At 37.3% G+C, this 12,109-nt stretch overlaps 1 protein-coding gene across 9 annotated transcripts in view; it reads right to left on the reverse strand.

Moving 5' to 3' along the window:
- The window catches only part of SLIT2 (slit guidance ligand 2), a 256,317-nt gene that overhangs the window by 67,323 nt on the left and 176,885 nt on the right, over window positions 1-12,109 (reverse strand). For all 9 annotated transcript variants that reach the window (XM_051619879.1, XM_051619876.1, XM_051619877.1 and 6 more), the window contains exons 10-12: window positions 4,515-4,586; window positions 3,797-3,868; window positions 3,203-3,274 (exon numbers count right to left, since the gene is read on the reverse strand). In XM_051619879.1, coding sequence (XP_051475839.1) covers window positions 3,203-3,274; window positions 3,797-3,868; window positions 4,515-4,586 — 216 coding nt within the window. The remainder of the gene's footprint in view (window positions 1-3,202; window positions 3,275-3,796; window positions 3,869-4,514; window positions 4,587-12,109) is intronic.

A 12,109-nucleotide genomic window follows, 5' to 3' on the forward strand; every position in this document is an offset into this window, starting at 1 on the left:
TCTTCAAAGGAAACCTTTTTTTCCCTGTACCTCCCAGTCTTCTAAAGTTAAAACAAACAAGCCAATATGAACCAACTCCTTTATGCTTTTGAAAAGGGAAAAAAAAAAAAAAAGAGGTAATTCCACTGGATGCATTTTTATAATCAAATATATTTTTTTTCCCATATCAAGCCAGAAATGGAATGGAGTAGTGGATTTGAAAACCAATGCTCTGATAAACAGTTTCACCACAGAAGAAATTTAGTGAATGAAACATATTGTCTATGAAAAGTATAACAAGTTATGTATATTTTTTTAATACAGAAAAAAAATATCAGAGATGATTCTTGGTGTTTCTTTTGTTCTGTGGTTTGTTTGTTTTTACAAATCCACAATATGTTTTTGCAACCAAAATCCTAAAATCTCTTCAAAGGAAAACAGGAATGCATAACACTGAACTACTACAGTAGTTCGTGACTAAAACGAAAAAAGCAAACCTCTAGGTGGTGCTAGAACGTGCATTTCCTTTTCATTTGCTTACTGTTTTGCCACCTTCAGTGAGTTGTTAATCATACACATTTTGCCAATCATTACAGTATGAACTCTAGACATTAAGTACTTCTAATCAAGTGGGAAGAAGTTTAACATTCATTAAGAAGAAGCGTTAAATCGACAAGCTAGTTATTCTGGGTTAATTTCTTCCCAAAACACCACATTGTTTTAAGGCCTATTTCACAAATTTCTTTAACACAGTACAACTAGTGCACAGCCTCTTCTACTAAATTTTGACAATATTTTATAAACATATCACCATGGCATTTGTATTTATTCCCAGTGTTAAATAGAAATGTTTTAAGAGATTACACATGGAAACTGCCAAAGTGTTAAAGTAGCAGCTGCACTTCAGACTCAAAGAACTGTACAGCAAAGAGTGTCAGAAAATATTAAAAGTCACCAGTGACTGCAACTCTGTTCTTCCATGGGTACAACCAGAAATGCCATTATATAGCATTTCCACCACGTATTTTTTTAATATAAAATACACAAATATGCCTTCCGTGGTTCCCACACAACTTTATACATGTTGTTTGCTGTTTACAGGACAAGACAGTATTGTACCATACTTCATAGACAAACGGAATCACAGAAAATTAGGAATTGGAAGAGACCCTGAAAGATCATCTAGTCCAACCCCCCTGCCAGAGCAGGATGACCCAGAGCAGGTAACATAGGAACATATCCAGGCGAGTTTTGAATGTCTCTAGAGGAGACTCCATAATCTCTCTGGGCAGCCTGTTCCAGTGCTCTGCCACCCTCACAGTGAAAAAGGTTTTCCTTATGCTTAAATGGAACCTCCTATGCTCCAGCCGGAACCTGCTGCCCCTTGTCCTGTCATTGGACATCACTGAGAAGAGCCTGGCTCTGTCCTCCTGGCACCCACCCTTTACAGTTTTGTAAACATTAATGAGGTTGCCCCTCAGTCTCCTTCAAGCTAAAGAGACCCAGCTCCCTCAGCTTTTCCTCGTAAGGGAGATGTTCCACTCCCTCAACCATCTTTGTGGCTCTGTGCTGGACTCTTTCAAGCAGCTCCCTGTCCTTCTTGAACTGAAGGGCCCAGAACTGGACACAGTACTCCAGATGTGGCCTCATCAGGGCAGAGTAGAAGGGGAGGAGTACCTCTCTCAATGTACTAACCACACCCCTTCTAATATATCTCAGGATGCCATTGGCCTTCTTGGCCACAAGGGCACATTGCTGGCTCATGGTCATCCTTTGGTCCACCAGGACCCCAGGTCCCTCTCCCCTACACTGCACTCCAACAGGGCAGTCCCCAACCTGTACTGGTACTGATGCAAGACTCTACACTTGCTCTTGTTGAATTTCATCAAGTTTCTCCCCACCCAACTCTCCAGACTGTCCAGGTCCCGCTGAATGGCAGCACAGCCTTCTGGTGTGTCAGCCACTCCCAGTTTAGTGTCATCAGGAAACTTGCTGACAGTGCACTCTTTTCCCTCATTCAGGTTGTTGATAAATGTATTGAATAGCACTAGTCCCTGTACCAACCCCTGAAGGACTCCACTAGATACAGGCCTCCAGCTAGACTCTGTCCCATTGAACACAACTCTCTGGCTTCTTTCCTTCAACCAATTCACAACCCACCCCACTACCCAGTCATCCAGACCACACTTAGTCAGTTTAGCTGCAAGGATGCCGTGGGAGACAGTGTCAAATGCTTTACTGAAATCAAGATAAACCACATCCACTGCTCTACCACCATCTATCCACCTGGTTATGTTCTCATAAAAGACTATCCGGTTGGTTAAACATGACTTCCCCTTGGTGAAACCATGCTGACTGCTCCTAATGACCCTCTTATCCTTGATATGCCTAGAGACAGTGCCAAGGATAAGTTGTCCTATCACCTTTCCGACAATGGAGGTGAGGCTTACTAGCCTATAGTTACCCGGGTCCTCCTCCTTACCCTTTCTGAAGACTGGAGTGACACTTTCCTCCAGTCCTCAGGCATCTCTTCTGTTCCGCACAACTTACCAAAGGTGATGGAGAGTGGCCTAGCAATGACTTCCGCCAGTTCCCTCAGCACCTGCGGGTGCATCCCATCAAGACCCGTTGATTTACAGATGTCCAGATTGCTTAACTGAGCCTTAACCCAGTCCTCATCAATCAAGATAAACTTCTCCTTTATTCTGACTTTCTCTGGGGCCTCAGGCATTTGGGGCTCCTGAGGACATTCTCCAGCAATACAGAGACAAAGAAGGCATTCATTAACTCCGCCTTCTTTGTATCCTCTGTCACCACGGCACTCACCTCATTCAGCAGCAGGCCTATATTGCCTCTAGTGTTAGTTTTGTATGCAGTGTATTTGATGAATATGTTTCTATTGTCCTTGGCTTCTCTTGCAAGGTTTAATTCTGAGGAGGCCTTAGCTTTCCTAGTTGCCTCCCTATAAATTCTACACTAGAGGATATTTTAATTTTAATAATTTTAGGTTGAGATATTAACTGAGAGATGATCAAATCTGTGGATGAATGGCTAGCTGGCCTGTAACAGTCTTGACTCCTTTGGCTTTAACTTAATTTGTTTTTATTATCCACTGATCTTACTTTTGAGATCTCCTGCCAGTTCTTTTCCAGGCATTTATCTCTCATCAAGTTTACCCTTCTGAGTTACCCCAAAATAGAACAAATATTTTAAAAATACTCACAGTAACTGCAGAGAAAAGAGTCCTTCAAATAGGCCCTTTGGAAGTTCCGTAATTTTATTGCCATAGAGGACACTGTACCAGGGAATAATAAAGCAAACAAAACCACGATTATGAAAGGTATAAGCTACGAGATATTTACTTTATAAATACATAAATTTCCATTTTCCCGAAGGAAATTTAACTGCAGCAACCTGATGCTTGCAAAATCCTTGTGGTTCTGCAATGCAGCAGGATCACACAGTTCCCCATAAGGCGTCTTGCCCAAAGAGCTCTCAGCAGAATGAGCCCCTCACTGTTTACAGCCTAAATAAGTGACCTCAGTAAGCGGATTTGTTGCTTCTAAGACCAACTAACTGGGGAATAAAAGAAATGTTTGATTTTGTTCAACTCTTTGCTATAAACCCCACACATTTTTAGTGTCCAGCTGTGATACAATGTTCCATTATCACTTTAACATTCTGAAATTAGTTTTAGAGTTTCCAGAATTGCATGAATTTATATGAAAATTCTGCAGAGAGCCAGAAAACTAAAATCATTTCACCATAAGAATATGAGAAATTTACTTCAATTTTTACATGTTAAACAGATACCTACAGTGAATTGAGTGAACGTAAGCCCTGGAAAGCATCTGGAGCTGCTTCAGAGATCTGGTTATTGCTCAGGTCACTGAAATAAATTATATTTTATTCAATTAATTAAAACTATTTTCAAAATAGTAAATATTAAAATAATATGTAATTAGAATTAGGCATGGAAAGAGTGAGAAATTAAAGTATTTATGTGAAACACTGCCAAAGACTTCTAACAAAAAAACACTAAAATTGCTAGTACACTGAAACAAAATGCATGATTAACAATAAACCTTTCAAATGCTTGAAAAAATATGACAAAAAGATTTATTTTTCCTAATTCCTTAAGCACATTTTATCAAGAATTGCTGTCTACTATGGCCACAGGACAATATGGCCTCAAAGGTATTCTGAAGTAACAGTGACTTATTCTCATTAATCAATTTTTAATAGAATATTCACTACAGTAAGATATTGCTTCTATGAAGAACCATATTAAATAATTTCAATACTTGGAAAAAAAACATTATTATTAATGTGACAAAGACGCTATATGGTTTTAATAATCAGGCTGCCATGTCAGTTAATCTTCCAGCAGTCAAGCTTTCTTAAATTCTCACATAATGACTGAAGTTCCTCTTGACCAAGACTATTTTTAAATATATATATAAATATACATATACCTGTATGTGTATACATATGTATGAAAATAAAACCTTAAATCTAAATTATTTGATACGAACATTCTTCGAAGCTTTTTATATGGTGAGAAAGCTCCAGGAGGTATGACCTTGATTGAATTTTGTTCTAATCGTCTGCAAAAGAATAGCAACAACATAAAAATACAAATCTCAAGCCAAGCAGCAATCTAAAGCCATAACAAACTAGAATGGATAGACTTTAACAAAGAAGGCTACTTTTGCTTTCTTTTTCAGCATAGTTTTTATCTTAAGAAACAGGGTCATTTCATGTCTTTTTTCATTAAGAAAAATAAATATCCTTTTTTGTTTGTAAAACCGAACATTTTAACCTATAGACTGTAATGCTGTAAATTAACACCCAATCTTGACTTTGTATCTAAAGAAAACTAATTTTCAGAGCCCACAAGAGTTTTGTGGAAATTAAGCCAGAACTGCAATTATAAATTCCTAATTTGAGTTTGTGTTAATTGACTTGCAATGTATTGTTCACATACAGCAATTTTTATAGTAAGCTTGATTTAGAAATGTCAACAGACTTCTGAGAGTTAATCATTCAAATATGGAAACGATAAGAAAGGGGGAGGTATAGAACAAATAACATATGTTGCTATATGAAACAACGCAGATGTCGTCTTTTTAAACATGCTCACATGATTTATTTAAATACAGTACGTGACACATTTTCTTTAAGATACAACAGTAGGATTGCACAGCCACTCTTTTAACTTCTTGAAGCAAGCGTTTTTATCTAAAATTGTAGTTTATGTTACTAGCCACATTTATTCTGTATGCATAGGGATTGTGACTGAAACATGCTGTACAACAAAGTGTAAATTTGCTGATGGAAACAGTTTTTCAGAAATTTTTTTGAACTTCCACAGCTTTGCATAAGGAAAATTGACACTGATGCAGACCTATGGCCCACCTGCCAAGAAGTCAAAACACATTCAGCAATAAGCACATTTAAAACAGAAGCTACTTCTTCACACATCACAGTATTTCAAGGTTATGGCAGAGCCAGCACTTCTATTATGCAGACATAAGAAATTGAACTATTTACACTAAAAGGTGCAGCAGAAAAAGGTGGTATTATTCAAATGTTCATACCATGCTTATCTAATGAGCTTCCTATTTCCCTCTTTCATGCACAGATATCAACCTGTGATCTAAGTACATAAAAACAATGTAAAAAATCTTTTTCATATAAGGAACCAAAATTCTGTAGAATATACTGCACTGTTTTAAATCACTCAGACATCGACTCACGATCTAAGGTCAAAAAGTCTTTTTAAATATAGATGCAGGAATATTAGCCTTTTTTTCTCCTTTTGTGCTTGTCCTATTAACTGTCTTCTGTTTCACTTTTGCTCCGTGTGTGCAGTGTAACTAATAAGCTCATATATTCACTTTGAGTAAGCTTTTCCAGGATTACAATTACTTCTTTTTGCAAAGCACCTCCAGATATCACAAGAGAGCTGAACTAAAGACTTTTTTACTGCTTTCATGAGGTTTTGTTCAGATAGAGATATTTATACATTTAATACTCAATCTATTAAGTCTGACCATGATTTATCTTAGCAGAATTTGTTCTTGAATGGCTTATAAAGAAGCAAAGGGGGGAAAAGAAAAGCCGGAAAGAAATCTTCCTGATGTGCAGAAAAAACTGCTTCAGACAGGGTTCCATAGTAAAAAAAACAACCCTTAACTAGGAAAATGTCTCCTTGCTAGTTTTCAGGTATGTTTTAAACACTGCAGGGAATCCCACAGCAGAGTGCTAATTTTTTCCATAAACACAATATTATTTCCAACACTTTATTTGCCATGGCTGAGCCTTTTGGACCCATGAAACACAGTTTCCAGCAGACCAGGAGTAGTCACTAAACTTTAAAGGATCAAGGTGACTCTTCTGCAGTAAACTGGACTAGATGGAGAAGGTAAATATGTTAAGAAGTAAAAATCTGCATAAGTTAAATGTCACCACCAAGTTCAACCAAACCAAAGTATTTTCCATTCTTACACTAAGCTTAGTTGGCCAAAAAAAATTATGATGAGCCAGACTATGCACGCTCATCATCCAGCTAGTTTTCTACTCAGCTGGCTAGGTCAAACAGAGGTAAACCTTCCAAATAATAAATTTCTACAAATTTCCTTATTTTGGCAATGGGAAGGACTTGTGAAACCAAATCAATCCAGCCGTGAAGGGAATGGCAGCCATCCATCCATTCTTGTTACACACTCTATTTGGCAGCAAACAACTGCCTAACCTCCAGACAAAGCCTGATCAGACATTTATCAGGTGTGTAGCTTTGAAAACCAGCCAAAGAATCTCTTACCTAGGAGAATACACAGGGCATACACAGAGGACTGGAAAAGCTAGTAAAAAGGACACAGAAGGATTAGGTCACATTATAGATGAGGACTTGAATTGCAGGAGGAAGACACTGGGGGAAAATGCCACAGTGACTATGAGAAAGACAGGAATGGCAGTAGCAATGCTCTCACATTAGGGTTTCACAAGACCCATTTATAAATGCCACTGATGCAGGGATTTATAACCTTGTGCTGGAGGGTCTCCAACTATGTTCACCTAACTTTAAACATATAATGCTCTTAGCTAGACATGATATGGCATACAACCTGAGAAAGACAAGGTGTTAAATTAAGACACAAAGTGTTTTCCAGTTTACTCTTTTAATTGAAAATATATATTAGTTCTATAAAGTGAAGTACAATTTTTGAAGTGCCATTTTTATGAGAGGATGGAACTGCAGATTTAATTTACTGCTGTGCAATTTGCCTGCAAATTGTATGTGCCTAAAACCTGAAGAAGTCCTATTACAGTATATTTCTGAAAGCTAGTTTTCTAGCAGTTCTAATACAGTGAACTACCAATACACTAGTGGCTATGTAAAATGAACTCCATAACAACTTTACCTAACATTTCCTTTTAGTGAGAAATTTATAGTCTAATAGACAGACTGTGCAGTGCTGGGATAAATTTACAATCTCTTCTGGATAAAGGATTTGTTATAGTAGGATAATCTAAGTAGGTCTTTTGTGAACTCATGCCAAAGTGTACATGTTATAACACATCACATTTCAGAAAATGAGATTATTGTAAGAAAAGAAAAATAAGATTGTATAAATATAGAAGAAAAATCTTTTATACCTCACTTTGTCTGTAAAGAAAGTAAATCAAATGCACATTTACAAGCTTTGTTATCCTCTAATCTTTTGCTTTATCTTCCCAGAATCAGCTGAATTTCAGAGAGTAAAAATTTGCATCCACTATTCCAACGAAAATCTAATTAGATATATTCCAGGATCAGAAAGTACAGATAGAGTAGCACCTAAAGGAAATTTGCATTCTACTGATAAAACCCATAATAATTAAAAACTAATTTATATTGATTCCTCATATTAAATTACATTTTTATTTCTGGAATAGGATGGGTTGCAGTTACCTATTACTGAAAAAATCAGCTATTAAGTGCTCACAAATGACATGGCCAGAAGTACCTTTATATTACAGAACAACAAAAAGTTAGCATCAGTATTTTTCCATGGAACATGTATTAACTTTTGTGCACAAAATATCCTTTCAAACCCATCCAAGAAGTCATTCTTTTTTATAAATTATCATCTCTGTATCATAAACAGTGCCTTGGTGGTTTCTTTTTCAAAAGCCACACTCAATTTTAGTAGCATATTTAATAAGATTAGATAATGGAGGAAGACAGTTAAGTACATCCTTCATCAAAGCTTGCACTGCCTCATGTAGATGCTGCCCCTCACCACACAAATGTTAATTAATATTCTTAGTATTAAGTCTCCTGCTTCTTTTAGTGTTTCACTTCAAAGAAGTCCTGCATCAATGCATAAGTGTTTTACTGTCTTTTAACATTGCCAAACTGGTTAAAACCTTTTTTGAAGACTATGCCCTAATCTCTCCTATCGAAGAAATGTAGTGTGAACATTTCTTTTTCTAAATCTTTCTCCAGTGCTTACCACTGCAGACACCACAATGTACAACCACCTACTATTCTAAGGAAGAAAGGTGCTTCCACAGTTGTGAATTCCAACCTAATCAAATCAAATCAAAGTAGGTCCCTAGCCAGCAGAAGGATTATTCCCACCCGGTCCCCAGAGAGCCCTGTGACATGTAAATCACTTGACACTTTCCAGGAGGATGCTGTTCTCTCCCATAAGCCTGCAGCACCGTTACTGATTACTCCTTCCGCACTTGCAGAGACAGACAAAATCCTTATTTATACTGACACTTTTAAACTAGCTTATTTTTCCACTATAAGAAGTCATTTCTAGGGAAGATTTCTGCACCAGGAAAGGAGGCAGACTCGGAATAAAGAATACCCTGTTCTCTACAGAATTATTTTTATTTGAAATCATGCAGATGTGGAACAATATACTAAGCCTCCGAGCAGAGGAAAAAATACTACACAGATATGTGCCGCTGCTAAATTGTTAGTAAGAGGTTAGAGATGTATCTAAAAAGAAGGATTCTGCAACAGTAAAAGAAAATAAACTATCTTTTCTTAAGACAACATTACTTTGAATATGGAGCAGCAAATTAGTCATACATTTTACAATTAAATCATCAGAACAAAAAATCTTGATTAAGTAAATTTGGTCAATACAATAGTGGCTTTAGCATTTAACTAATATATAATTTTAACTTCAGCAACTACTAATATACAAAAAGTCTGCAAGAAGCTTGTCAAGAAGCTCCAAAAGAATTTTTACTACAGAGAAGAAAGGGTAAGCTGTGCAATGAGTCTGATGTATTGCACAGATGCTGATTATACATGGTAATAAAACTGACAGCTCTTCTTTGCATTTTCCCCATCTGCTTTTAAAGTAAATGGCAAAAAACATCTGTCAGAAAACAGAAAATAGATTTCAGTGATGGGATTCAGTGCTGCTCCTGAATCTGAAGAACTGCAATACACAGCCAAAACATCTCTCATCATATGCAACATCTGCCAGGTTTGTAAGGCTTTTTTGTTTGTTTTTAAAATAAGGGAACAGTAATAGTCTCCCTTTGCTACAGGAATCCTTGAGGCAATTAAACAAAGTACCTTTTTTCTTTCTCAACAACTGCATCTCCAGAGAGCTTATATCCACTAAATGTCACTTCTAACTTTAGCAGCAAGATAATTCTGTTGAAATCTGTTATCATCCATGTCTAACAAAACAAAAGATATATTTTGAACTACCATATTACTTGCACTTCACAATTTCAGGCTCTAATTCTGTGTATTAATAAATCTGGTTGACGGTTTCCAAAATATCTGCATATAAAAAATTGCTGTCAATGTTGCCCTAAAGCTTGCCAAGCTCCTAACATCCAGTTTAATTGTTCTATCAAGTATCTCCTCAGGGTATTGATTGTAAATGAAAGATTACTCCTTAGCCTGCATTACATCAAAAAAGTAACAAGAGTTGTCATTCTAAAGCTATTAAACAATGAATTGCATTTACTCAAAAGCAAGTCCCAAACCTGCATTTGTTTCATTTTTCATGAAAGGGCCATCTCATGCTCTGAACCCTACAGCACCGCTAATGATAATAGGCTTTACATTCCTTAATTATTACAGATTCTGGTTGTAGGCAAAATGCACCATTTCTGAAAGAATTATTTGCTCAGTACTTTGGCATCTATCAAGAGCGCAGCTCCAGTGCAATTAGCCTGAGCCACCTAGAGTCAAGTTAAAGTCTCTCTAATTAGTGTATTTTTGATGAGAGCTGTTGTACTACAAAAGCTACTTGAGCTGTTCAGAGTAACTGTATTAAGTTACAAAAAAATAGATGTAATCCTGCTATACTCTCCCTTATCATAAGCAGCTGCTTGTCAACCTGTTTACATTGAGCAGAAACATTAGCTTGAGAATCCCACCACTATGTGAGGGACAGTATGGCAGAAGTCCTTACTACCTGTTAAACAATACAAGGATTTACACCAGGAATTTGCCAAGATGTAAATCAGAAAGATTTCAAGAAGAGCCCTAAGAATAAATCAAACAGCTGTGGAACACTTTTTTTAGTGAGACAAAAGAGATCTATTTTGGATAGCATCAGAAAGCTAACACATTTTCTCAAAAAAAAATAGGTATGATTACAGAGGATTCCTGCAACCGACAAAAAAATCCTAACAACACATAGTGAAACAAGACCAATTACTATATATATATATATATATGTATATATATATATATATATATATACACACACATAGAAATCAGCTTGGCAAAACCTTTCCATAACTTCACTGGATATGCAGTGCTGGCATATTCTGGCTGACAGTTTGACTGGTTAAGAGGTAAATTATATTTATGTCCTGTATGAGTCCTAAAAGGATCCATGTTTTGATTTAAAGTAGAAAGCTGAAAAAAATGCAGACAACACTGAAAAACAACCATCAATTTAGTATCCTGTAACTTATTGCATCCTCTCCTCAGCATTCAGACCCATTCCTTATAAGCTACGAATATGCAGGCTTTGCTCTCCTTTCTGTCAGGCTACTGTAGATAGTCAAATCACACTTTGAGCTCCTAAATACAGTGTCAGCTGCCTTATTTCTGATGTTTCGGAGCTGTTCAGCTATGCAAGTCTTTGAACTGTCTTTAATAAGCATGCCTAAACTCTTCCCACATGACTTTTCTCTGTAAGGGGTCATCCTTAGAAGCATCTTTCCATCTCAAAGTAAGAGTTTCCCTGTTCAACAGCTTTTTATTTAAGGCTGTACTTTGGATTATTAGGCAAGGATTAATTTTTAAAGACAACAGCAATGGTGAAACTGTACCTATGCCAAGCCTAGTTTGGAAAGGATTAATACATAGAGCTTCTACTTCTCAAATGAAATTCCACTTCTATGCAAAGGACTTCCCCAGTGTCTGCAGTGTCAGCAGGTCACTCATCACTCTGTCTTGGTTAAGTACATCTGTCAAGTTCAGTTCTGTCAGACTGCATTTCCTTTCCCCTCTTTTCCTTCCTCTTTTTCCGCTTTCTCTCCTTTCCCTTTCTCCCTTCTGTGAGAAGATGACTCAGGAGCTTTTAGTTCTGCTTAATATTAATATCATAGGGCTCACAAAGAGGTTGCTGACTGTTTGGTATAATGTACAACCATTAATCGACAGAAACAGCACAAGAAAGATATAGAGCTGCTGGAAAGGGTCCAGAGAAGGGCCACCAAGATGATCAAAGGCCTGGAGCACCTCTGCTATGAAGACACACTGAGAGAGTTGGGGCTGCTCAGCCTGGAGAAGAGAAGGCTCCAGGGAGACCCTGTACCAGCCTTCCAGTACTTGAAAGGGGCCTACAGGAAAGCTGGGGAGGGGCTTTTCACCAGAAAGGGCAGGGATAGGACAAGGGGTAATGGTTTTAAACTGAGAGAAAGGAGATTTAGGTTAGACATTAGAAATAAATTATTCACTATAAGGCTGGTGAGGAACTGGAATCGTTGCCCTGGTAGGTTGTTGATGCCCCATCCATGGAGGTTTTTAAGACCAGGTTGGATGAGGTTTTGTGAAACCTGATCTAGTGGTAGGGTTCCCTGCTCATGGCAGGGGAGTTGGAACTTGATGATTTTTAAGGTCCCTTCCAACCTTAATGATTCTATC

The sequence above is a fragment of the Apus apus genome, chromosome 4 (genome assembly GCF_020740795.1).
Source record: "Apus apus isolate bApuApu2 chromosome 4, bApuApu2.pri.cur, whole genome shotgun sequence".
Classification (NCBI taxonomy): Eukaryota; Metazoa; Chordata; class Aves; order Apodiformes; family Apodidae; genus Apus; species Apus apus.